We start from the raw sequence: 27,894 nt of genomic DNA, 5'->3' as shown, positions 1-27,894 counted from the left end.
CCAGCTCCAGTTGCACAGCTCAGCAGCTCCTTTGCCTGTAGCGTAGGACCCACCAAACGTGTGGTGCTGCTCCTCCCAAATCACTTGGTTGGTCCTTTTGCTCGCCCTTAGTAAAAGCCCTGTTCTCTGTCATTATCTCCACTCCAGTTAGTGCAGGCAGGCTTGATGATAGTGCTGACTGTGCTCACTTAGTGTCAGCCCTGTGTTATACTTCCTAGGGTACTCCCAAAAAAAAAGGAGCAAGCAAAACTTCTGAAAGTGTTTTGTAAGATAATCCTGAACAAGCCGTAAAATGTTGTAAGTAATGCAGCATGGGGATGTTTGCTCTTGGTCTTTTCCTGAAAATAGGATTAGTTTAGTTCAGGCACATTATGCACCTTCCAGTCTGTTGGACAGGGCGTAGCAGTAGCAGTACCTTGGTGTATTGGTGGGGAGCCACCATCTCCTGTCTGGCAGCTTCCTCTCCGTTTGGGAGGCTCTTGAATCACCTCAGCAGTTTGTGTCTTGTAACCATGTGGTTACCAGAGACGCAGCTGTAGCAACAATAAGGGTGTGAGGGCAGTTGGAAGGTTCTTCTGCCACAAAACTGCACTGGAGTTGTTGTCCTTGTTGGTGCCAGGGATGGATTTTGTGCTCTGTACCCCCCGTGCTGCACACTCCCTCACTGGGGAAGTTTGGGCTCTTCCAGGGTGTGTTGAGAGGATCTACTCAGCTGTGTTTGGTCTGGCAGCATCATGCATGTGGAGGGGAGGTCTGCTGCCTCCTACAGCTGCCTGTAAAGGCAGGGTGACCCTGCTGGATTTCCATGTCAACAAGTGCTGTTGAACAGGCACCTGTTGCCAGGCGTGCCCAGGTTGCTGCTCCATGGATGCTGGGCTGGGGGCTAAAATGCATAAGCACATAGGAGGCTGGGGCAGGTCTGTTGCAAAAAAAAAGCTCTGTAGCTCATTCAACTGCCCATTGCCTGAAATCATGGAGATGGACCAAAAAATGACAGACAAAGCCTCCAGTTACAGTCGAATAGTGCAGCATTACAGTATAAGAGAGCTTGTCTTTTTTTTTGTTTTGCATTTGACACTTTTTCATGCTGTTTGACATTTAAAATAAAGAAATTGTCTTTCTTTCATAATGTGGAAATCACTTGGATCTTCCTGAGAGAGACACCTCAGCATTGTTCCTAATTGGTTTTGTGCTCCCAAATTAAAATGCACGTTTTAATTGCGGCATCTGTAATTTTAGCAGAAATGGTATAATTAAAGGCGCGATAGAGAAAGAATGTGCATCATCCCCTTATTATGTATCTACATTTTGTTTCAACCTTTTGTCTCAACCTTGTCTGGGGTCTGTCAAACAGACTAACAGAGTCAGCACTCTTTCAAGAAACACATTTAACTCTAGCTTTTTCAGTTTTCAGTTATTATCCTACTTCATAGCTTCCCCTTGGGACTAAGGGGAAAGTAGAAAATACAGGAAAGTTTTAACTGCTCTTTGTGATTAGTGAGCACAGTGGGTGCTGGATGGAGAGCCCTGAACAGAAAGTTCAGTAAATGAGCCCAGGATAGAAGAGCACAGACACCACTGATATGAGCTTAGCTGCCAGGTGAGGCATCCTTACCTAGCCTCAATCTTCACTTCTTCCCTGGCTGCTCTGTGGTAGCTAAAGTGAGAGGTTTTTCTGAAAAGTCTCTCCTCTGCAAGAGGGGAACTGCAGCCAGAAAACCGTTTTTGATGAGCAGCTAAATAGCTTGTTCACACACTGAAGAGTTTGTGTTAGTACCTGTAAAAGGCCATCTCTCTAATTACCAGTTGCTGATGGGTCCAGCCTTCTATATTTGGCAGCATTTTCCTTCTTAGCTTGAGAAAAACTTCGGAATTGAGAATCTAGATGATTATCGATGGTACTAATGTTGTTTAATGCTGTTTTACTGATAGACATGAAAGACTAAGCTAAGGCTCGAGTCCTGCTAGCCTATGTGACTCTTCCCAAACTGACCTTTTCTTTAATGGGAGAAAAAAAAACAAACAAAAATTTACAAACTTGAAGTCCTCTTGTAGGATTGCTGTGTTGAGAAAGGAGCATTGCAATTTCTGTTGCTTGTGGTTTTTCAGTTGAAAAATTCCTGCCCATATTTTTAGTAGTTGTATATAGATGCAAATGTTCTGTTTTGTTTTGGTTTTCCTTTGTCTTCAGAAAAGGCCATCTTTCAAGCAGATCATTTCAATCCTGGAATCTATGTCAAATGACAGCAACCTTCCAGACCAGTGTAACTCATTCCTGCATAACAAGGCAGAGTGGAGGTAAGTTTCCTTCCTCCCGGGATGAAATGATGTGGTTTTACCTTGAAATGGGTATGAGCATTCTTTTCAGAAAGACATCAGAGTCCGATGATGTATTGGCAGCAAATATGTGTGCTTAAGGTATTTTTAGAATATAACTTACCTTGTTGTTTTTCAGGAATGCCCAGAATGTTGCGAAACTTGTCTTAGGAGCCAATGCACTTAGCTGTACCCTCTATTTATTATTACACTGGTTTAGGTATCATGATATTTATGGTTTTGTGATTCACATCTTAAAACCAATTATGAGTTTCCAGTCAATAGTGTGGGGGCAAAAGAACTCAGATATATGTATGACTGATGCAATTTTTGTAGGAAGTGTATAGGTGACGTTAATATTAAGACCAAAAAATGATAAAGGGCATAAAAAGCCTGTTTCAAGTCAAGCCTCTATTTGTCCTCACTTGTATGTGTTCTACCATTTCTTATGCATTCTCTCCCTTGTATTGACTGTGTGTCCATGCATTCAGCATACGCTCAGGCCAGCTTGAGCATATGATTTTAGCTATTGCTGATTGTAATTGTTATTCATAAGTGGTGATAAATGGAGATGAGCTTTGAGAAAATTTTATTACATGACAGTTTTACAGTTAAAGTTCCAGCCTCTTTTTTGGTATGGTCCAAAACTTCAGAAACCTGTCCCCAAAGCTTATTTGTGGCTTAGAAAACTCGCTGCTTTGCAGTACAGCGTTCTGTTTGGGAAAGAAAATTGAAAGCAGATCTGCACAGGCAGAAGAGTTTTGCAGATGATCGTGCCTCAGTCTATATTAAGAAGCACTGGCCGTGTGCCAAGCAAGCAGGGAGCAGAAGTACTGAAGGATTCCCAGCCTGCAGGCATCGAAGAAACTGGGACTGGGTGGAGGATGGGGAAGAGCACATGGAAATGGAGCTTGTGTCAAGCCCGGCATCCCACGTTTCCTCCGCTGCCTTCCAAGGAAAGGCAAGGCGTAGAGTTTTAGTGGGACGAGTGGAAAAACTGAGCTGGCGATGGGGCGCCCCGGTCACATGGCCGGGTATAAATAGCCCGGCCCGGGGCCGGTCCTGCCCTGACTCAGCAGCGCGGCCGCGGCACGCGCGCCGGGACGCTGTGCGCACGCGCCTCTGCTGGCAGCGCGCGCTGCGCCGCGCCCGGCCCGCTCCTGCCCCGTCCTGCCCCGCTCTGCCCGCTCCCGGCCGCTCCCCGGCGTCCTGCCCCGCTCCCGGCCCGGCCCCGCTCCCTGCCGCTCCTGCCCGCTCCTGCCCGCTCCTGCCCCGCTCTGCCCGCTCCCTGCCCCCACTCCGGCCGCTCCTGCCCCGCTCCGGCCGTCTGCCCGCGCTCCCTGCCCGGTCCCCGGCGCCGCCCCTGCCCCGCTCCTGCCGCCGCTCCCTGCCCGCTCCTTGCCCGCTCCTGCCCCGCTCCCGCTGCCCGCTCCTGCCCGCTCCCTGCCCGCTCCTGCCCGTCCTGCCCCGCTCCCTGCCCCGCTCGCCCGCTCCCTGCCCCGCTCCCTGCCCCGCGCTCAGCCCAGCGTTCAGTCCCGCTCCCTGCCCTGCTCTCTGTCCCACGCTCTGCCCCACCGCCCTCGCTGCAGGACTCCCCCCTGGAGCGGGGTCCCCCGCAGCCCCGGAGAGCAGTGTTCAGAGTGCCCTCTTACCAATACCCGGCTCTCGAGTGTTTGCCAATGATTTTATCCGTGGCGGTGCTTTTACTGCTTTATCAGTATGCTCTCTTCCCCCCAAATCCGTGGTGTAAGGCTTGGGACAAATGTTGGGTATTTCAAGGAAAAAAACTTGTTTCATGGCACCGTTGTTTGTGCAGACTGTGGGCATCATATTGTGGTTTTGATAGTAAACAGAATACAAGCAGGGTTGAAAGAAAAATATCCCCCAGTGAGGGGTTTCCTATACACCCCTACATTGTAAAAATATTTTTAAAAGAGGAGCAAGTGCTCAAATGCCCTTAGGAAAAAGCAAATACCTACTTAAATCTTGCCAGTATAGCAGAATGAAAGCTGTGCTAGCTGGCACTTGGTAACAAAGTTCTATGCTTTTACTTAATCAGTTTATTTCTTGGGGTGTGACTCAGGTGGCCCACGTTCTTCTTGCAGATTTTATTTTGATGCACGTAACTTACTCAGGTGGGGAATGTCTGAAAAGGTGTTAATGAAAAGCCACATAGAAACAAAATGCTCTTTGGCACTCTCAAGTAACAGAAAAAGTTCTTACTATGGGGACTTGTGTTAAAGATAAATTTGGCATTTTTTTCTGGGATAATAAACAACTTGGAGACAAGGAAATATGAGAGAGAAAATACAAATTCCTGATGGGACATGATTTTCCTGAAAGCAAAATGATTTCTGAATTAAACTGAAATGAAAACACAAAGTACAGAAAGAGCTCAAGTTGTGTGGGGAGTTGTTTGGAAGCTGGGTAAGAGGGCTGTTCTCCAACCCAAATTCTGGTAATGGCTGCCTTCCCTGATGTGAAAGCCATGTCTGTATGGAGGCATTCATGAATGTGAAGTCAAATTAACAGAAAGTATGCAAAAAATATGCCACCTGAAGTAGATGAAAGATGCATAAAGTGATCCCAAAGGATAAACTAAGACAGACTAAGACTGTTTCTAAAAACAATTGCACTGAAGTTAACGTTTTAACTTCTGCACTGAAAAATCTTTTCTTTTATTCGTAGCTTCTTTTTTTTCTTTCATGTTTTTTTATCCCACAGTGATTTGCAAAGAGATAGTGGAACGAGCAGTAGGGAAAGAATGAGATGTGTTACCACAAAATAGGGAATTTTAATGAAGGCTGGCTTTTAGAACCCTAGAGAAGGGTGGGCTTGGGAAAAGCAAAGGTTATGCTTGTTCCTTTGAGGGACCTCTGAATTAGTGATCCAGATACTGCACTTTCACAAGGATACTGCACTTACCAAAGCAAATCAAAGCTCAGACAAGCTGGATTACATTTTTTCCCACTCTTAAAGAAAGGAAAACTGAAGTTCTTTCTGTATAGACATGCACAAACTGTATCTGTAACAGCAAGTAACTTCATTGTCACTAACTGGCTCATGTGAAAACTGAGAGTGGGCTGAGTCTATACATGACTGGTGGAGTTTATAACATAAATGGCACTTTGACCTGTCTATAATGTGGTTTTATTTGAAGCATTTTAATCTGTTTGTTCTATAATTTCCTTAAAATATTTCAGTATCATATTTCCTAAGTGTTCTGCACATTTTTATTATTTAATTGAATAGAGACGCTGTCTTATGCCTGAGTTGCGCAGATCTGCTGTATTTTTAAGTTCATATTCTGTGATGTTTTTGGAGCTCTTTCTCAAGTCACTTTTATTACAGTAGAAAATAATTACTGTTGAAGTAATGATGTTCCAGTTCAGTGAGAGATCACATTTGTCTGCAGTTAGTCATATATACTAACTGCATTTCTCCTTCCATCCTCTCCCCACGAGCGGCTGTTCTAATGATTAAAATAATTTATTAATGATACTTTTATTAGTGTATCAGAAGCAATTCAAGACATATAAACAAATGCCAGTCATTGTTTTTAGTCTGTGAATGTTTATTATTATGGTTTCTAGCAATACAGTATACGTTCTTCAATGTCACAGAATGAGATTATTCTAGAGAAGCCAGTAAACTCAGAGTGCACAACTACAGAAGCAAACAAATCCACATGCCCTACCATGTGTAATGTTTCAAGCTGCTTCATTTATGGAGTAAGACTCATTAAGTGGGCAATGTACGGTAGCTTTCTCTTTAATTACACAGTTTCATTATACAGTGAAATTATTTTTCAGAATGCAACTGTTTTTGCAGACTGACCTTTTATTATAAGAGAAGTTTCTGTCTAATGAAGAGAGGTAATTACAGCACAAAATAGACTTTTGACGCATAGAAAACTATTGTTACCAGGACTTCCATAGCTCAGAATGTTATTTTAAAAGATAATGTAATTTACATATTTTAAAAATTATACAGTTGTATGTAAGTAGTAGTGATGATGAGAGACACTAAGAAAAGCTGCACTTGCAATTGTCCTCAAAATGCTCTGTAGTTCCCGCAGTAGATTGCATAGTATATGTTGCACCTGCTGGAAAGGGTTTATGATAGGGAAATGAATGTTTGGAGCAGAGTCACTTTCTGACCTTCTCTCTGGTGCTTTTCTGTTTTATTCCCTTATTGTCTCTTTATTAGGATTTATCACCCCTTTCTACCCAGCACAGAGATCAGTCTTGACCTTTGCATGCCTAAATACGATAGAGAATTTTGCTTGAAATCTGAAGCATGATAATTAAGAGGGGCATTTTTTCTGACCACCACATTGAACAGCTCGCTCAGCAAGACTCAAGTGTGATAAATGTCTTTGCCCCCAGGTGGCTGATTTTTGCAGTAGAATTAAGCATGGTGCTAGAGTTTGCAGTAGACTTTGCTAGTTATTCCAGCTCTGAATCCTTTCACTGTACTTTGTAAGCATTACTCTCTGATGGAGATGTCTTATTAAATTGAGAAATCTGTAAAATTTGGAATATATATATATTATTTCATTTGCTTAAATAGACTATTTGGGTATGCAATTTTCCCACATTGAGAGCCCGAACTCTTTTAAGTTGATCATGGAGAAGTGCTTAATCATTCCATGCTAGGACAGGAGATTTACAGAAAGTAATAATTCTCTTTCCCTACCCCAAATAGAAATGGCAGCTAACTCTGTTAGTCCTTTTTTTTTCTTTTTGAAAACATCAGAAGGAGCATATTTTGTTTGCAGTGTGTTTATGCAGGAAAAATAACGTGAAAGTTTGAGCAGAATATTTGGCCTTGTAGAGTCCCAGTAGCTGTCTCCAGAGCTCTCTTTAGGATCTCTGTCTCCTTAGGAGCTAGCTTTTTCTAGGAGGAAAACAAAATACTGGGATTGACTCTTCCCACAACTGTTTCCAAAGACTAGTTGAAGCAATAGTCAGGACACAGGTGGCAGGCAGTGCACAGTCTCCCAGACAGGCACAGAAATGGTTCATTAAATGCAAATACAAGCTCTGATACAAATTGGAGTTTTTTCTTTGGTTATCCTGTGAGCAAAAAATGTGTCCAAATCTGGTGACAGAGTTGCTTTTCACCTTCTAGTATACACCCATGAATTCGTAGTGCAAAGCTTGTTAAATTCTCTTCCAAGAACGTTTCAATTCATGTGTTTAAAAGATACTGTCCATCAGAAAGTTTGTCAAAAAAACCCACTTTGTTAAGGGAGGTACGTGCAGTGAAACCAAGTAAAGATGCTATCTGAAGCTTCTCAGAGTACTGCCTTCATTTCCCGCCTTCAATATTTTTCATACCTTTTTATGTACAGTGAGAAATGGAGAAAAGTAAACCAAATCTTTTTCACAGCTGTTCCTAACTTGAGAAGCTTGTGTTTGTGACCATTTGCAGGGCTGGGTCATATCATGGTTTGTAGTCTTGCTCTTATATTTTCACCTAAAGGAACAGGAAGTTAAGAGGGAAAAACACCCCAGTACTGCTTCTGTGATTTGAGTGCAAGTCCAAATAGTATTTGTGGCCAAGTTAAACCCAGGCAAATGGGCTTCTTAGACTGCCTGTATTGTGTTGTTAAGGATTGTCCTGTTACCAGTCCTTAATGCAGTTTCTTTATGGATAAGGTCATGTTTCATGATGTTGAGGGGAAAGAAGGCATTTTCATTTTTTAAATATTGTTATTATATGGCATTTTACTCTTTTAAATGTTATTTTTCTTCAACTGAAGGTATTATGGTTGTTTTCAAGTATAAACATTGCAATTTGTTCTTAAAGCTCTGGAAAACTTTGCATTTGGTAATTAAATGAACTGCTTGAGCTAGTATTGTACTTTTCAGCCTTTCAGATTTAATTAACATTCAGGTGGGAATTATGAACAATTTATGTCTGTCAGGAAAAGACAGGACGTAACAAATTGTCTCTGTGCAGATGTGAAATTGAGGCAACCTTAGAGAGACTAAAGAAACTGGAGCGTGATCTGAGCTTTAAAGAGCAGGAACTAAAGGAACGGGAGCGACGTTTGAAGATGTGGGAGCAGAAGTTAACTGAGCAATCAAATACTCCTGTAAGTAGACAATAATTCAACTTTTCATCTTGTGTCAGAAAGTGTTTGGAGCTTTGTCTATGTAAATCTCAAAACACACTAAGGAAGTAATGCTCCAGTTGTCTGTAGTTGGTTCTTTGGGCCAATTAAAGTCCATTTTATTACATCACTCCAAATAACAATACTTTTTAAAAAATTCATCAATACATTAGATACCAGGTGTTACTGATAGTTCATACTGGGACATGGGCACTTTAAGTAGTGTCCTGTCGATTCATTTAGAGTTCTCAAGTTTAAAAGTTGTTTGCATTCAGTAAATTGTTTTTTCATCTAGAAAATTGTTGACTTTAATGGATGAAGGATTTGGTCTTAAATGTAAGAATGATTTGTATCTTGCAGAAGGCATCTTAGGAAACCTATGTAGATTTTTTTTTTTATTCTGTTCTTTTTCTTTGAGAAGCAGCACATTTCCATTCTGTGAAAAAGGGGGTCAAAGTTTGAAGTGTTAATTTAAGGTTGTGTTCATAATTATAGTTAACATAACTTTCACTGACCAGTTACCAGCTGTTAGAATTGCTACATTTCTATTAATAAATTGAACAAAAACCTGCATTATCTTGAATTTCTTAACGAAATGTGATGCTCTTCAACCACTGATTGGCAGAGGGAGGACCACAGGGTTAGTGCATGGCGAGACATATTACAACAGAGTTGTTAAAAAAATACTGATACCTGTTTGTTTTTAAAGCACTAGCCAAAGCAAGTGATTGCAGTAGCATATGATTTTACTTATGCAGTTTTACCCTACTTGTAACCTTGATTCCAACCAGACCCATTTACATATGACTTGTTTTCAAGGCATAGCTTATTGCTGTTGTTTGAATGAAGTTGTATTTATGTTCCAGCTGTGAACATGCAGTAATGAAATAATGAAGGATGAATGTTTTCCTATGTACAGATACTGTATGTTCTCAGTAGATATCTATATGTCTGCTTTAACGCTTGCGAGCTTCCAGTAACTGAGCTGTGGGCCATCCTCTGTTCTGAGCACAGCATGAGACACAGCCTTAATGAGCAAACCTTTTCACCAGCAAGGCCCTGGGGTTTTTATGCTGTACTTGCTTATGACTTGTACTTTTCACTTAGAGCTAGCATTCCTGAAAGAATAAAGCATTGTGCTAAGGCCTATTGTGCTAAGCATGAACTATCTTTCTGCATAACATTAACCCAACTCTCCTATTGCATTTAAATGCAATTTCTTCTAATAGAGAAATATAAGTTTGTTTTTTCTACAGATCTTAAGTGAACTGTTACAGAGAACAGCTTTAAAAAAGGCCCTTTTTTGGAAAAAAATTGACATACTGGCAAAAAATGGCTTATTGAAACTGGATTGTCTTTTTCATAGCAAATGAAGTTCTATAAAGTACTGGTTACATGTACAACTATATTTTAAATATATAGCATTAAACCATTTGAAAAATATCCCTGGGTGTTCTGTTTGCAAACTGTAATCCTTAAGAGTCAAGCATCTGTCTCCCTCCATTGGTTCAGGCAGTGTCTGCTCGCAGTATCAACCTGGAGGGTTGCAATGAGGAGCTGCAGTGCTTGATTTTAAACTACCTTGACTGTAAAAACAGTAGTAAAGATATGGCAGCCAGAGCTATGACACAGCTTAGGGTTTATCCACTACGGATAAACCTGGTTCTTAACCAACACTAGGCTTTGTTGTGTCCTAGCTGGTACTCTTGTCCCTGCTCTACGTTCTGCGGTCACCTCTTTAGTTTGCTCTGCAGCAAAGACCAGAGGCCAGTGGTATGCAGGAGGAGAAACTCAAACCAAGTGAAAGGAGGACAGCAAAGCTGTCTCTGCCACTTGATTCTCCAGTGTTGTAGGGCTGGTAGGAGCTTCATCCTGCATGGTAGGTAATTATGAGTGGCAGGCTGCTCCGGCTCTAAAGTATAGCTTTACACACTTCAGCATGAGAGAAGGGTGTGGCCAACATTTAGAAATGCTTCTGTGAAAGTAGTGTTTCTCCCTGTTCTTGTTTTGTCCCTGTTTCTGCTGTATATTATACAAAAGAGACCTTTGAGTCTGATCTTTGCAAATTCCTTTGTGCAGATCTCCAAGAGCCTCTAGCATAAGGGAATCTGGAGCCTTTTGGAGGAGTCAAATATATCCATAGCTACAGTGAAATGGGAGATTTCTTTTGAAAGGGGACCTGACTTCAGGAAGACAGTGTTAGGTAGCTAAGCTGAACCTCTTATTTAGAGAAAGACAGTGAGCAAGACATGAAATCCAGATGCTCACCTGTGGTGCCCTGTTACCTGCAGGTGATCGTGTAAGAACAGTGGAATTTACAGAGATTGGTGGATCCCAGCCATCTCTAATTGTCTCTTCATGATAGTCATCCTATGAAATGTGACACCAAAGGCATGTCCTGTCCCAAAGAGCTCTTTAAGTTCTCCAGCTAATGAGATGGCAAAATATGGAGGAAGTAAAATGATTATAACTTGCAAAATTAGCCACAGTTATGGCCATTCATAGCTTACCCACTCTCAGGCATTGAACAGTCAATGACTCAGAAATGTGTTCTATTGGAAAGCTGATTTGCAGCTTTGTTGATTTTTTTTTTTTAATAGGGATTCCTTCCCATATGTCAGGGAATGCTCTTCTAAGGATCTAAAGTGACTGTAACTACCTGGCAAGGAATTGTGTGTGATGTGGCTAGATCTTGTTTTTAAAACATTATTTCTTTTTATCATAGGAGCTTTTGGTGTTCTTAATCCAACTAGTGCTCTGGTGATGGTGTAATTGAGGAATTTTTGTACAATCAGGTGTATAGAAGCTTAGCTACTGGTTCTTTCATCACTTAACCATAGGATGCATGAAGACTATTTAGGGCACCCCATTTCCCCAACTTCTTAGTTTTATTTTTGTTTCTTAAACCCTGATCACTAACTTTGGTTAACCACAATGCAAATAGAAAACCTGTGTAAATTGGGAAAACTCAAGAGGAACAAAAGACAGATATTGTCTTTTTTAATGATAGACAATTAGTCGGTGTAAGTGGTTTTACCAAGAAATGGGCAGTCTTTGAGCAGCCTCACCATGAAGCCTCTTGTATTACAGACCAGGGCATCACCATAATTACCCTTGTAACCTGTTGTGACCAACTGCTATTGACTTTTCAGTCAGTTTTCTGATTAGGTTAAAAAATGTGAAAAAAAACATGAATTTTGGGCAGGTAGTTTTTGCAAACAGCTTTGGAAAGAAAGGCCAGTTAGGTGTTCACACACTGCTCCTTTGCTGTTGTTTTAGTAGGTAGTTTAATTTAGGATGAACTCCTGAGTCTTTACTCCCTGTGGAGCACAGGCAAGCCTGTCACAGAGGTTACTAGCTTGGCCACTCTGAAGAGGGCATTAGTCATTATTTAGCTGGAGAGAGCACATTTCATTTGTTATTACAAACAGACTGGGCCAGGAGAATGCCATTATCTGTAGGTGAAGGTTATATCAGTAGAGATCTAATGTGATATAGCTATTGATATCACTGAAAAAAAAAAAACAAACCCAAAAAAACTAAGCTGAAGAGCCAACCTAAAGCAGCCCCTCTTCCCCTGCCTGCTCATCCCTGGGACAGCTTGCAAAAGGTGCTAGTGCAGTCTGGATTCCACTGTCATTTGCGTTGGTGAGAGGCTCATTTCTGACTGTGACCATTGCAGGGTGACCTCTTTCTCTCCTTTTGAGCAAACACTCCAAACCAGTCTGCTACTGCTTTTATTTCTGATATTTGGGGGCTGCTACTTCTGCACCAAACTGTGCGGGAGCTTGTTTGGGTTCTCTGATCTTAACCTGATTTATTCTTCAATCCTGAAAGGTTCAATTAAGCAACTCACTCAGACTTCTGTTTTATCCACATTGTCTTGGGAGCCAGTCCACCTGGCTGGGAACTGTCACGTTCTGTTTTGCACTGTACAAAACGGAGGATTGAAGAGTTTGAACCTTCTTTTGTCATGAGAGCTCTGCTACCTGTGGTTCTTGCCATGCCACTCAGTGATTTTGCACTTTGATTTAAGAACAATGACCCCAGAAGGATGCTGTTTTAATGAATCCTTACTTGATTTCCATGTTTAGATTCACTAATCATATGCTTTCTGTTGATTGCCAACTAATACGGTGGTGACTTTTTCCTTGATTTTTGAATTGGTTCTAACTTTCACTTTTGCTCTGTCCTTTCCTCCTTTAAATAGTTTTTCTTACCTCTTGCTGCAAGAATGTCTCAGGAGTCTTACTTTGAATCTAAAACAGAGGAGTCAAACAGTGCAGAGATGTCTTGTCAGATCACAGCAACAAGTAACGGGGAGGTAGCTGGCATGAACCAAAGTCTGAAGGCCTTGATGATGACGGGCTTTGGGGATATCTTCTCTCTGAACCAAGCAGGATCTGTCCTGCATTCTGGAATGCAGATAAACATGCAAGCCAAAAAGAATTCTTCTAAAACCACCTCTATGAGAAAAGGAAAGAAAATCAACATGGCTTTGGGTTTCAGTGAATTCGACTGGTCAGATGACGATGATGATGATGATGATTTTGACGACACAGATGATAGCGGTGAATGAAATAAGTTATAGAATTAACCCTGAAATTGTTTTAGCAAAGCAAACCAATAAAGTTTTAGAACAAGAATCCTGTCAGTTTGGTCTGTTTAAATCCTGTAAAAGAACAACAAAAACCCAACAAAAAAAGTGAGATATTTTACAGGCTGAGCATGTTTCTGTGTAGAAAGACATGTTGTTTTTGTTTAGATTGTGCTGACTTATTTCTACTTTGATGAAATTTGGAACTAAACTTTCCAAACTAATGGAGATTATTATTATTTTAAGAACCATGATTATATCTATAATTCTTGATGCCTGATTACAGAAACTATGGCTTCATAAACTTAAGATCTGAAAACACTGGGAGAAACTTCAATGTGTTTAATGCCATTTATGTACTTCAAATTTTTCTTTTGTGTTTTTTGTCATTTCCCTTACCCCCTCAGTTGTCAATTATATGCATATACTTGTACTTCCAGATTTGCTATTCTCTACAATCCATTCTTTCTTACTGTTGCAGTGAAGGGGTTTGCTGTGTTTCTAATTTAAAGCCTTTTTCAAGGCAGTATTGTGGGAAGTCACTAATAGGTTTCCAGGAAGAGAGAAGCTTGGGGAGAAGAGAGGGGTTAGTTAAATACACAGTTTAAAAACTGAATAGCAGCAGAATCCAGATAATCCCTATTAGTAGATGATTTGTATAAATGTTCTTTTTCCCCTCACGTGTATGTGCATGTGTATATAATTCACTCTAGCAAAGCAAACTGCAATCAGACCTCTGCATCTATTATCAGATATTGTGATCTAGAAGCTAATTTTCAGTTATGTTGATGTAAATCCAGGAAGCCTCATTAACTTTGATGGACTTATTCTTATACCTGAGAGCAAAAATCAGTGTTCGTAAATTTTGATTCTATTGCATCTCCTACCCTTAGGTAAGGACTAAGGGTACCCTTAGGTAAGGACAAAGAGAAGCCACTATGACATTTCAGGTTGGGCCTTACTACTGTGGCTTATGTGAAATTCTCTGTGATGGCAGTAATGTGAGGAATATTTACTAGTCTCTACATACCTGTTTTTTGCAGCTAAATCACTTTTAAAGTATTGCCACTGCTGTTATGGCTTACTGTAAAACTCAGTGTGTAACAATCTGCTGCAATAATTGCCTGCCAGGCACTTAGGTTGAGAGCAGTGAGGACGTTTCTCCTGATGACCCCTTTAGTGGTGATGGAGAAGGAGGGAGGGAAGCCAGTGCGAACACAGATGCAGGTTAGAAAGGAAGATGTAAAATATTTGCCCAAGGAAGAAGGGCAGCATTTCAAAAGAAAAATGTTACTGTGCAGTTCAGTAGTAGTGGGAATAGGCCATCAAAATTCTATTCTCAATTACTGGAGGGGTTTCTTTTATGAAAACTTCTGGTTTTGAGTGGCCTCTTTAATTATAGGCTTGCCTGTTACACAGCTCTAACCTACATATTATGGTGAGTGTTTTGTAGATAGCTTAGAGAAAAATGGATACATTAGATAACAGCAGGCCTCAAATCATTACACGCTCACTCGGCAGAAGAGGAAGTTCTTTGAAGGAGTTTTTCTAGAGTGGGCACCTCTTTGGGTCATCAGAGAGAATTGTTTTATCCTTAAGCATCAGCACTGGTCCGGTAACCTGCAAGGCAGCAAGTGCTGTGCTTCAAACTTCAAACTCAGTTTGCACAGAATTAGACCCTCCACGATGCTTAACTTCTGTAGGATGTAATTTAATGTTCTTCCAAACAGTTACAAATCCGTTGACTTGCAGTTAGCCCTCTTGTATCCAGAATGTTTTTTCATAACAAAATCGTACTTTAAATGATGCAATACATTTATGGAGTATCCCAGGGAGAAACTTACTCCTTCAGCACAGGTAGGGATGACTTCTTAGGTCCATCAAAGCAACCTGATTTTAGGGAGAAAAAGGGACATGAAAGGGCAAAGTATGAAATGGAAAGAAGAGCAAAAAGGCTGTTTCCAGTGCAGATTTGTACTATTTTTGTAAGTCTATGTCTGCTAACTCCGACAGCGATGTTACTATTTTTGTAACTGCCACTTTGCACTCAGCAAAATTTGATGGATTTGTGTAGTGTAATATGTGCACTTTAGATCTTAAGATGCGTGTCATTGTGCATAAATTACTGTACCACATAAGCAGTGTAGGGTTGTACAACTGAAAATGAAATTTGGTTCAGTACAATTTAGGATTCAAAAAAGCACAAAAAATCTGTCCCTGGCAGATTTTGCACTTTTTTGGTGTTTGACAGTGTCAGAGCACTTCATGCACATTTCTATTGTATGGCTTTTAACTGAATTTGTAAATCCACTCTTTAATCTTTACAGAAATAAAAATAATTCTTAAGTAGTATGACACAGGGTTTCATAGTTGCAAAACCACAAGGTTTAAGTCTGTCTTCAGAGTTTTGTGCTTACCCAGGTGTGTAATTTATGTCAACAAAATATCATCAGAATTTGGTAGTGTGCTTATAGAAATTTCTACTCTGTGCTTAGTTTCAGTATTTTTTAATAAAACAAAGATGGATTTTTCCCTCTTTGCCTTTCTTTCCCCATGTTATTTGTCAAAACAAATTAAGCTATATTAAGGGAAAAAATAAACCCTTATAAAACTTCCCCATACTTTCAAGATAGCAAAGGTAGTCTCTGAATTGTAGATAAGATGATAACATAAGATGACAAACTCTTCTGATGCAGTTCCCCTAACATAGGGTTATACTTAGGATATTGGCTGTGCTCACTAAAAAAGTAGTGGTATTGATTGCACTTCTACTTTCCTGTGATGACTTTCATGCCAGATGTCTTCAGTTTACAAACCAAAAGTCATATGTGAGAATCAAGCTGTGTTGTTTCTGTCTCTGAAATGCTTTTCACTAGATAAAGGCTTTGAAAGTGGCTCTGGTGGGCAGGTATGGTGGTTGGAGGGGCTCAGAATATTTCATCTTCCACACTGATTTTCATCTGCATGTATTCCAGTCCACCTTCTACCTGTATCATCACCAGGTTGTATGAGTCTTCTTGGTTTTACCCGGCTGCTGTAATGCCAACATTGACTTAGGTGGGTAAATGGCCTGAGAGAAGAATGGGAAGAATTGACTTTTGCTTAAAGATGTGGGGTCAGCTGGGACCAAGACAGGATGCCCAACTCCCAACTCCTTTTCCTTTCCTTCAGCAGTCGAGAAAAAAATGGAAAGGGGACTTAATGGAGGAAAACTTTTGATCTAGTAATTTTTGTGATAATGACACCATTAATTCCTCAGAGTAGGAAGTGTCTTAAGATACAGTGTTTAGGTGTGCTGCATCCCCAGCCAGGTGTGTGCTGCCTGACATGGAGCTTGTCCCCTCTAGATGGAAAGGGCTTCCTGGGGGTGACATCTGGCGCAGCCTCTTGTCGTACAGTCATGTTCTTGACTTGTCATTTGTTTATCGTTCCAGAAGTTTTCTTAGATGTTGATTCCCTTTCCTTCTGGGTTTTAGAGTGTCTATTCTGATTTAAATATCTGATACGATAATTATTGGTGTTGCTCTCAGCAATAGCAATAAATCCATGGTGTCCATATAGCTGTTAAGTATGCAGCAGTGTTTCTGTGTGTCTTTAGTGCTCTAGTTCCTTTTCTGTAATCAGGCAGCTTTTACAGGTTTTTAAAAAGACCTCTAACTTGACAGAGGTTTTAGCTACAGTCCTAGGTAGAACGTTCAGGTAGAAAAAGTAAGTTCATATAGTAATTTTCACAGCCCTTAAAATGCACTGGTAGGAATCTGGAGGAGGGACCTTTCCCCTTTCCTCCAGACTTCGACTTAGTGTACACTGTAAAATCTGCACAGAGATTTCTGATGTGTGAAGATTTAATTTTAAAACTGTAGAACAAACAACTTTCTTTAAACATTTTATATTGTGTGCTAAATATTCATATGCCTTTTAAAGTCAGATATAGTCCACTGCATTTCTTGCTTTTGCACTACTGAAGAAGTTTTGTACTGAATAGTAGGAGTCAATGCTACTTACACTTCAAGTTTGAACTGATTGAATTTGAATAGAAAATATTTTCACAGTGTTAGAAAATTTCATTTTCCCTTCTGAAAAAGCAAAGCTGAGCGCAGTGCCTATGCCAAGACTCTTGTGCTGTAAACTGAATATATCATTTGTGTGGAACATGCAATGTTACACTTCTGTGTGGTAAAACCTTGCAGTGTCAGTTATTCTCTTTATTGCACTTGACATACCATCTCTTGTTTTATTCACACTGTGGATTTGATTTTCCAGTGTAAAACCAAAGCAAACAAACAAAAAGAAATCATGCAATGTATTAAATTTCCTCAATTGGTGTCATAAACTTTCTTTTGATGTGAACTTTTCCTTTGCTGCTCTTTGTTCCAATCTTCTATTTTGCAATAAACATTTTGACAGTAAATTTTATGCATCTGTGTCACTGTGTAAAATGCTGGTGTTTCAAAACATTCCTTATTGTCTACTGGTTTAAGTCACGTTTTTGTATTACTCACTGTGTGACATTTCCCCTTTATTCTATTTAAAAAAAAAAATTGAAATAATACGGAACATATTCTGCCACTGATTATGTTTAAACACGGGGAAAGATGAAAAAATCCACTGTACAACTAAAAATGTAATATTGGACTTCTGCATTAAATAATTTGGTTGTACAAGTTATCGTACCAGGCTCCTCCTGCAGCACCAGCTGGTTTGACTATACATACCTACAAAAGACACAACCCACTGAGGGTGTTCATGATTGCCACTTGCCCTTCCTTGTGCTTAGGTGTTTCCCCCAGCATTACTTTTGCCCTGCAGCATCCTGCCCAGGCTGCGAGTTGCTGTCAGCATAGGGAATGCCTGACAGCAGGTAGGTTGAGAAGTTTGGTTGCAAGTGTGGTGTAGTAGTCAGGAAGGCCTCATTTTTGTCTGGCAGGTATATCTTGCCATCTGCCAGTTCACCCTGATGCCTTTGGGGAAACAGTGGGCAAAGGGGTGGGTTTGAGGATCTGCTAGATCCTCTGTGCAGAGGTGACTTCAGCTGGTCTCATAAATTGTTTGTGCCCAGCAAGATTTGAGTGAGACATTGGTGGAGGAAGAGGAAGACGATCTGAAAAGTCCTCAAAGTGGGGTGGGCAGCAAAAAGTCGATAGATATGGAGGCAGAAGTCAAGGGCAATCACAAGTCCTTCAGTGGGGGTTTCACATGGATGCTGTGAAGGATATTTTACAGTGATGGCTGAAAGTTGTGAGCAGATTACACTAGATCCTGGTGTCATGCCTGGAGAGCCAGGGAAGTGCTAAGGAAGTGCCAGGAAGGCACCTAAGGAGCAACTCTGTCCTGGGCCTCAGTATTCAGCTGGAGGTGGGCAGGGGTGAGTGCCTGCCGAGGGGCTGTGCTTGGCTTGTGGGTGGAGGCTGGGGAACCCAGGGGTGGCAGAGCTCTCTGGAGGAGGGAACAAAGCCATGGGGGCTGGTGGTAACAGAGCTGAGTCTCTCATAAATCACTGGTATCTACATCAAAGAGATTGCAACTACATCATGGTTTTGAGCTTTTGGAAGACACTGACAAATACGGATATACAACAATTAATGTTAACCCTTTAAGCTGGAGATAAAAATGCCAAGAAGCTGAAGCTTGGGATACTATGTGCTTGGATGAGTAAAATGGCAGTCACTATTACAGTGACATCATCTCCTCTGCCAGTTTTCAAATCATCCCAGAATTTCATTTAATGCAGCTGTTCCCCTGTGTATCCTCCATGGTTTACTAGTGCTTCAAGAGCTAACACCATTTTGCATCCAGTGTTGGAGGAGTCTGGGAATTGCTGCACTCCCCCAGCCTTAGGGGAGCCAAACAAAGTGTTTGCAGAAACCAAGAGACACTTGTCTATACATGGACAGGAAGACTAGCTATAGAGGCCAGACTCCACATTCTGCTTTCATTGCTGTCCAGTGACAGTTTTCCTTCCTTCTGTAGAAAATATCCATCATCTGGGAGGGAGTCATAATCACAGCATTATTTTCATTGCAGAAATCAAAAAAGCAAAAGCCTTCCCCAGTGTCAGAGCCAAGAGGAGAGGCAGCTAGAGAGTCCCTTGCCATCGGACAGTTTACTTTTGCTTCCTAAGTTGTTTCTGTTGGGGATCTGCTCTTAATTTTATCTGCATAGAGTGATGGGATCGATTTAACACCGACAACATGCTGTTGGAGCCAGCCCTTGATCAGTGTGAATCTAGTGGTTTAGTATGTCAATGTGAGTTGCAGCCTATGTCCTGTACTTTGCAGGGAAAAAAAGAACAGAATAAAATCAGCCACCAGAGTAAAATTTGGGTGGAGGGGATAAAATTGGTCAGATGGTTTTCTTTTCAATTCATATCTCTCACACAGTTGCTGCCCTCCTTTGATATTTGTGCATGGACTGAAGATGATGTGGTGAGTATTTTGTGTTAATGTGGCCAGCATCGTGCTGCTGGAGCTCTCTTAGCATATTACAGTGGATATGGAGGGAGGGAAGGCCGGATCAGAACATCCAGGTGAGATTTTACTGTTGTTTGTTTGGTAAAACTTGTGTCCTAGTCAGGGTTTAAAATGACTGTAAGTAAATTAAGGACTTGAGTTACTGTCATAAAACAGCCACATTCTCCAAAGTCCAGAAAATAGTGGGAGCTGGGAGCTGTCAGCAGCCAGGAAGGCATTCCTGAGTCACCATTTAAGGGATGTGGAAGTGCCCGAAGACCTGACCCTGGACAGGACAGAACAGTTTCGAAGGTTTTATCCCACTGTGTGCCACCTGGACTGAAATTAACTGAAAAAAAGTGAAGGGGGGTTTAAGGCATGTGGAATTTCTCTTTCATATAAAATAATGGCATTGAGTCTTTTTTACCTTTTTATTTGATTAAAAGGCTAAACAAGACACATTATTGATTTATCTCTGGCATAGTGATGTGTCATAATGATTTTAATGTCCTATCTAGCACTCTCTTTGTGTGTTGTGCATCATGGGGTTGTTTAGCTGATGTTTACTGAAAGAATGCCTGGAAAGCCAGTGCAAAAGCTGTAATAGCCCTGACTCCTTCACTTCAGCCCTTTTAGCACATGACATCACTCAGCTGCTGCTTTGCTCATTTCTATTCTTCATGACAATAAACTGAGGAAGATGGCTGCAAAATGGAAGGCAGTTTTGAAAAGCTGAATAGAAGTCATCACTTGCACTGGTGAATCTTGAGTCCTTTAACCCAAAGTGAGAAATATTTTTAAATTTTGTTTTAAAAAAGAACATACTTGTGGATTCCAAATAACTGTAGTACAAAATTTTGGTAATGTGAACTTCAAGATTGATTCCTCTTTCTTTGCAGTTTTTCTGGATGCAACAACTTACTAGAAAAGGTAAAAGCTATTCATATGTACTTTCATATTCACATATATGAACATATATACATTTGTTCATTTTTTCCCCCTCCAATAAAGTGCCCTATGGATTTCTGAATAACCTCTTCTGTCTTAAGGCAATGCTTCTGGTGAAATGAGTGTCTATGCTAGCTTGTTTAAGGAACATCATATCACTGGGAAACAATTGCTTCTTCTAGAAGAAGAGGATTTAAAGGACATGGGAATTGTTTCCAGAGGACACATCATCCATTTAAAGGTATCATCATCATATATTGAGTGTTGCAGTAGGTTATAGTGTGAATATTAAGAAGTAGTCTATGAGTTTTCAGTAGTATTAACGAAAAAAGTGACAAAGCTACATAGAGAACATATTTGGTATCTAAAATAAACAGTTACAGGTTCATATCAATGTAGAACCCAAAGCAACCTGAGAATCTTATGAGGCATAAAAATGTGCTGTGGTCTTTATACTCCTCTGTTGTTCTTGGTTTTCTTGTGAGCTAGACTGGCAGTTCTGCTACAGATTCACCTAGGAGGGCCCAGCAGAAAACTTGGGTATATTCAGAGATAGTTCTCTGTAGTTGAGGGAGAAGCAGATACAAAACCAGCTATTTGAACTGAAATCTCTGAACTTCTTAACTTTCATATCTCGTTTATAGTGTAAAGCATACTTGGACTAACAAAACTCCGTTGGACAACTTTAAAGCTGATTGACAGCCAGGTTTCTTTCAGAAGCTCTTTCAGAGCTTCTTAAAGCTCTGTTTCACAGTGTTTTAAATATCTAATGTTTGTAATGAATTAAGAAAATCATGGTCTGGAAAATGTGGTCAGACAGCAGTAATGATATTAATACTGTAGCCACAGGAGAGAGTTCAGTTTTCTGGCAGCTTTGGAAAAGGGTTTCTCTAAGAGCAGCGTCTACAATTCTCTTGGGTCTCAGTCATTTTAGATCACAATTTGCTAGTAAAGAGATACTTGTATCCTAATTGCCAGTCCTGCAAATTTAGCTTCGTAAGTCGCACAGATTTATTCCCCTTTTGCTCATCAGCCATTTTTTCCATGCCCACACACCATTACTGATATATTTAATTTATGTTTCCTACAGGGAAAATTATTGAAACTTAATAAAGTCAATAATGCCCAAAATGAATGATTTCAGCTTCCTGGGTTGATTGAGCATAAATAAAAACAACGAAAACAACCCCCCAAACATCTCTTTCTCTGATTAAGCAGATCTGATTCTGAATGCAAAATGGGGCCAATCTACCATGACAGTTTCCAGAGCAGGGCTGTATTTTAAACTCTTCTCACATGCCCTGATGTATCCACAGTGGAAAACACAGTGCACACTTGTTTTCATGTTGGTATTTGCAATATGAGATACTAAATAACTCCCATCTGGTTTTTTTGATTTTTTTTTATCTAGACTGCTATCGAGAAGTTAACCCATGACTACCTAAATCTGTTTCATTTTCCACCATTAATTAAGGCAAGTTGCATAGTTTATATAAGAAGTGCTTCTTGTGTTGGTATGAATATTTTATTGTTTTCATGTCTCAACTTTCTCCTATTCAGGGGAGGGCAAAGCAGCAGTTCCTACAGGGAGTTGTAACAAATGCAAAGGCTCAACAGCAGTGATGGGTCAGAACAAGTCAGAACAAGTAATAAGATAATAAAAGTTGTTTTCAATGAGGCTCTAAGATTTTATCATGGAACCAGTGGAATTAAATTAAAAGGCTACTGGTTGCAATTCCTTTGCTGTCATTAATCAGAAATTACTTTTAAGAGCCATTCCTCCAAACTGGTGCCATTGACAGCTCACCACTGAAGAACACCAGACCCCTGGCCCAGACTGAGCCCATCATTCCTCAGTTTGTTAATGTTATAGAAAAGAAGGATGATTTATAATGTCTAGTCACCCTTATGTTAACCTCTTGGTTTTCTGATATCGGTGACAAGAGCCATGCAAAAGGGAGAGAGTGTTTGAGAACCTTGGGGTTGCTAAAACTAATATTTGCCTGATTTAGTTCAGTGAACTAATCAAGCAATTCTAGAGCCTAAAGCCTGAAGTAGCTTTTTAGTCATAATTTATTGCACAGCTATAGAGTGAAATCCACTTACAGTAAATTTGCATATAGCAAAATTCTGTTCCCTGAAGGGGAAAATGAAAGTCAGGGCTTTGCTACCGTGCCAGCTGCAATTCCAATGGCAGAGGCTGCCACAATACTCACAGGGACACCATGCTGTGCCAGAGCAGCTTGGCCAGGAGCAGAAATTGTGCAACATCTCCCAGATGCCACCCACTGCATGCTGTAAAGCCATGCAGGAGCCATGACCCCTCTTGGAATATGTCTCCTTCCTGTTGCCTGCCAGTCTTGTATCATCTGAAAGGCAAAACCTTTATGCCACCAAAGGCTGTGCTCTTGTCTCCCAGTGGGTTGTGGTAGATGTGGAGTCTCACTTTGCCCTTTGTTTTGGCAGGATTCTGCAGGTGGAACTGAAGAAAACATAGAGAAAGTAGTGAATCTTGAACTTGTGTTTGGTTATCACTTGAAGCCAGGAAATGGTCCAAAGGTAAGCTGGATCAATTGGTTTTGGTTAACAGTCACTACTAGGAGGGTCCAGTATCTTCTGGACACAAATGGATAAATTGGCATGAGAATCCTCTGTTTGTGGAAAGTGCCAACCGAATGTCAAGGTGGCAAATGGGGCTGCATTGGTGATGGGGAACTGCACCCCAGAGCAGGCAAGGAAAAGAAGAGTGGCACAGAAAGCTTTAAATGAAAGCTTTTGTTTTCTACTGAAAATTTTTTTTAACTTTGTTCCTTTTATCCCAATGGGTGTGAAATAACAGTCCATTTATGAAAAAAAACCCCAATGACAGTTGAGCAGTGCCCTATGCCTGATATTGGTGCACAAAATGCTACTTTTGTCTCAGCAGAAAGGAGATACCGTTCTATGCATCCAAGAAGAGTTTGGGAAATACATGGTATGCATGGCTGCTGGCTGGGCACGATGGGACTGGTCCTGGTGGTGACTGTGCCCTCATGGTACTTGGGAAGGAGGGAGGGGTAGTTGCAGCTCATCGCCGATAGCAAAACTACTGTGCATCAGCTGGTAAAAGGCAATTGCCAGCATGCCACATCCTAATCAAACCTCAGCTCCAAGCCGAGCTGGTTCAAGGATCTCTCATTACACCCTGTGTAACAGGAGCATTGATGACTCCAGATGTTCCAGCAAAAGATTTCCACCACGTTGTTTTTTCTTGAGAGTGAGGTTTGTCCCATGCTTTTTGTTTTCTTTATCCAGCTTGCGATGGACTCTGAGTTCAAGGGGTTTAGAATTAATCATCTATGTGGAAATGGTGTGCAAAGCATTTCTGAGCTAGAGTCAGGGGTTGTGACAGCAGGATTTGTTTCCTTTTGTATTTGATAAATCTGCATTGTGTGTCCACCCTAAACTTGTGGGAGGCTGACTTTCATCTTGTGTTATCTGACTGCTTTGCTTTCAGGGCATATTGTTTGCAGAAGTCTCTTGATTTCTGTACTTGGTGGTGCTTGCAGAGAAAGCATTTAGGTTTGAACTTAGTAGGAACTTGTACTCGTACTGAAATCATTTCATCAATTTGAAAAAGCTTTTTGTCTGGAGATTTCCTTTTTTAGTTTGTTTCTTTTATCCTAAGTACTTTTTTTCCCTATAAAAATCTTCTTTATCACTATGTGAATTACTTAGACTGTCTCAGTGTACTTGAATGCATCTTGCTTATAGTGCTGTACAGCTGCTTTTTTGTAGGTGTGCATTTTTGTCTCCCATGTGCAACTAACTCTTCAAAGAACTAAATGTCCATGAAAGAGCTCATATCTCCCTTCCATTTCCAATATGGGCTGCGAGCCATAGTGCAGAGAGGTGAGCAACCGCCCCTGGGAAAGAACAAGAGAAGGAGTGAATAGACCTCTGAGCACTGGACAGAAATTTGTGTTGTACTAACATCTTCCTAAGTCTGAGGACGAGTAGATGTTTTAGCCATGACAGCAAAATTTACAAATGAGACAGTGTGCCAGAATCTATGGGACAGAAGCTGAATTTTTATGAGAGGGACAGAGTTAGTTCAATGGGCCTGTGTAGTGCTGGCATAACCTCTGCAGGTTTCTGACAACCTTTTTTATTTGGTCCTGCCTTCTCTGTGAGCTCCTAATTGGTCCTATCTGCTCTGTGTGCTGTCGGACCCCCTTTCTAAGGAAGCCATTCCCCCTGAAGCCATGGTTGTGTGCCAGGCATGCCTTCCCTGTCAGCTGCCCTGCTACAGCACCCTGTGTGCTTAGTGATGTCATTCCAGGGAATGTGCAATTTGTCATCTAAATTTGTCTGGGCTGAAAACATCTGTCTGATGCACATTAACTTGTACCTCTCTTTAGAGAGGTTGCAGCAGAGCCAGTTTTAAAAAGTGGACTGGAAGGAGTAGATCATCTGAGCTTTTGAGCAGGATGCTGGGGCCAACATGACCAGGGAATTTGCTTTAAACGTAATACTAACAAAGACTGGTGTGGTACATACAATATAGAAAATTTGGCTAGCTTGCTTCTTTGAAAACCCCTGGATACAATCTTCTAGCTCCCCTAGAGGCTGCTCTGAGCCAGCTACTGCTGCCATCCAGATTTGTTCCAAAATGAACTGGAGATAGAGAGTAAACTAGAATTGAGGGATTTAAACTTCTTTTTTGCTGTCCCGTTTTTGTAAAAGAGTGGTGCCTGTTCCTGTAAAACTGGGTCAGCAGAAGCACTTGGGATCATACCTTCCACCATCTTTATAGCTAAAAAGCTGGCCTACATCAGTTTAAAAATAAATTTCTCAGAGGAACTTTACCGTAATCAGTCCCTATAGCCGGCTGCCTAGCTAAGAAACATTTCTCCTGTTTTAACCATGAGAAAAAAGAGGCAGTAAGCTCAAATCTGGGTTATGCATTGAGGATATCCATTCTCTGGGCGATGTGGAGGTTACTAGACCCATGTACATCGAGGGAAGCTATTAGGCTCATCTGGGAGATGGTGCAGCACAGCAGGAAGGGCTCTGTGCAGGGGAACTGATCACCAGGCTGGCTCTGTGCTGATCTCTTGGGCTGAGTTCCCATTAGTTATTGTAGAACATTTCCTAGTGCAGTTGCACCTGGAAGCAAGCCCACCCAGGCCATCAGAGGTGGCTCTGCTGAAGCATGGCACAGGACGGACATGTGGGACAAAAGCGCTCTCCTGATTCAAATTAAAGCTCTGGTGTGGGCACAGCATTGGCGTGCAGCATGACATACAGCAACACCACTGGGTATAAAAGTGCTGGATGAACTGATCCAGGACACAGAAACCATTTCAGGGGTGCTGGTTATTTCGGATGTGTTTGGCTGGTCAGAGTGCACAGCACCATCTCCAGCGTGAAGATGATTCCTCAGGGCATAGGTGTCCCCTCCCTGGCACTGCACCATGCCCCATCAGCACAGCCAGTGCATCTTCTTCATAGCAGGCAGAATATTAAGGGCCTTGGGAATGGCAGTGCCTTTTACTGAGGATCCTGGTGGATATGCTTCAGGTCAGCATTTGAATGTTCAGCCTTGTCTGTACACTGAATGAAACATTGACTTCTCAGTACACATCTTTACCAGCCTTGTATTTGTTATCTAATTTAAACTGCATCTTGTAGTGGGATTATGTTGGTTTCCACCAGCTGACAGATGCAGTCATTTCATTACAGTTTCCTTCCCTTTTTAGCTGCATCTTTGGAGGCAATAAAAGCTCAGTTGACCTTTGTGCTCTCTGAATGCATAAGGAGTGAGCATTGCAAAACTAACCTGGTTTTTAGAGGTTTCTTTTCCGACTCTTATAGTTCAAGTTATGTGGTTACTTCCATTCACTGCCTTTTAATGACCTTTCTGTACACAATTCCCACTGAGCTAAAAGGTGATAGATTTAGACATTTTATTTTTTTTTCTACAAATTAAAAAAAAAAAAGCAGGGGACCACCAATTAACTCCAACATGGAGGGTAAAACAACAAGCCCTGGCAATTGTGGCTTGAACTGATTTGCAGAACTGCAGAGGGAATTTTCAATGGCTTTCTCATCCTTGGTGGCTCATTAAAATTTCCCAATCAGGGAAGGGTATCTGAGCTGTGTTGGCTCTGCACTGATGAATCACCCAACCCCATGAGAAGAATGGCTTACAGTCTTTTTGCCTTCTATTGATGCATTCTTTAGTTTTGGTCCTCAAAAGGGCAGATTTCACTATGCCATTGAATCTTCTCATTTTTTACCTGGTGTGTCATAATTTGACCTATATCTGAACACAAAGCCTTGAAGTTGGCTCACCATTTCACCTTATTTTTCCCCATTTACCTCTCCCTCCATTTGACAAGGTAAGGAGCAGAGCCTCTTCAAAACTGTCTGCTAACTCTGTGAACTATTTTCTAGCCTTGAATATCCAAACTGGGATATATTTTAATACTATTATTTAAATGTGTAGTGCAGAAGTGAATATACTACTAATGGTGCTTTAGAGAGATGTTTTGACCAGCTCTTCATGTGGAGAAGCCCAGGCTGGCAAAATGCAGGTAGTACCAGAAAAAACAGTACTGAAATAGTTGTAACTGGAATACACTTTCACAAGTGCTTGAGACCATTTCTGCTGCCTCTTCTCCTCCACTCTCCCACTACATCAACACTCATAAATCCTTTCTTTATGTTCTTAAAATTAAAGCAAGGGGGCCAAGGTCTAAAATTTGAAATTCTACTTTTGTAGTTTTTAGGTCGCATATATTTCCCATGCTCTATAGGTATTTTAACCCACTTCAGTAAAGTAAAGCTGGAAGAGGAATTGGTTTTCTCTGACCCTTCCTTTGCAAGGTAATTGCAAGTACCTCGAATTTCTTACATGGAGTTATTTAACCTTAGCTCAAAACCTCATCTTCTAAACCCTCTCTCTTTAATTCCATCTCAAAACAAAATGCTTTCGGGACTAAAGACTAGTAGTTAATGCAAGAATCAGAGTAGCTGTGTTTCTGTGCCATTTTCATAGATTTGCTCCTATTCGAACAAGTAGTCAGTAAAGGGGTAAACTCTTTGTGAAGGAGCACAGAAAATGACCTAAGCTGTAAAGTAAAACCACGGCCACATTACAATATTGCCAGCACCACTAAGAACTGATTAATATAGTCTGCCAAGAAGGTGAATCAGTGCGGGTGACTCAGAGCCCCTTGTACTCTCAAAAAAGCTTTTCTGGGCCACGTATTGTTTTTGCATGAAGTGGAGCTGGTATAACTTCATCATCTCCACTGGGATTGCTCCAGCTGTAGCATCCATGTGTAACTGAGGTCAAACTCAAGCCAACACCTTTAAAAATCCTTGTGTGGGCAGTGCTATACCGGGGATTCCCCTTAGAAGTTATTCCATAGCCCTGAAGAGCCATATAAACTTTTCAGCTAGGCGGTTTTGCTCAC

At 41.0% G+C, this 27,894-nt stretch overlaps 1 protein-coding gene across 5 annotated transcripts in view; it reads left to right on the top strand.

Moving 5' to 3' along the window:
- The window catches only part of MAP3K20 (mitogen-activated protein kinase kinase kinase 20), a 94,798-nt gene that overhangs the window by 48,260 nt on the left and 18,644 nt on the right, over positions 1-27,894 (top strand). For 4 of the 5 annotated variants that reach the window (XR_003915755.1, XR_003915754.1, XM_025895027.2 and 1 more), the window contains exons 10-16: positions 2,192-2,298; positions 8,284-8,419; positions 19,415-19,459; positions 20,383-20,413; positions 20,533-20,672; positions 21,843-21,905; positions 22,898-22,990. Coding sequence is in view for 3 of the 5 variants with exons in the window: in XM_025895027.2 (XP_025750812.1) it covers positions 2,192-2,298; positions 8,284-8,419; positions 19,415-19,459; positions 20,383-20,413; positions 20,533-20,672; positions 21,843-21,905; positions 22,898-22,990 (615 nt within the window). In the remaining 2 variants the exon portion in view is untranslated. Of the gene's footprint in view, positions 1-2,191; positions 2,299-8,283; positions 8,420-12,647; positions 17,451-19,414; positions 19,460-20,382; positions 20,414-20,532; positions 20,673-21,842; positions 21,906-22,897; positions 22,991-27,894 lie in introns of those variants that run through there. The other variant, XM_029959480.1, reaches the window with a different exon arrangement.

This window comes from Manacus vitellinus, unplaced genomic scaffold (genome assembly GCF_001715985.3).
Source record: "Manacus vitellinus isolate BGI_N305 unplaced genomic scaffold, ASM171598v3 scaffold_20_pilon, whole genome shotgun sequence".
Lineage (NCBI taxonomy): Eukaryota > Metazoa > Chordata > Aves > Passeriformes > Pipridae > Manacus > Manacus vitellinus.
The sequence above is the reverse complement of the archived record's forward strand: the minus strand, read 5'-3'. Positions and strand labels throughout refer to the sequence as shown.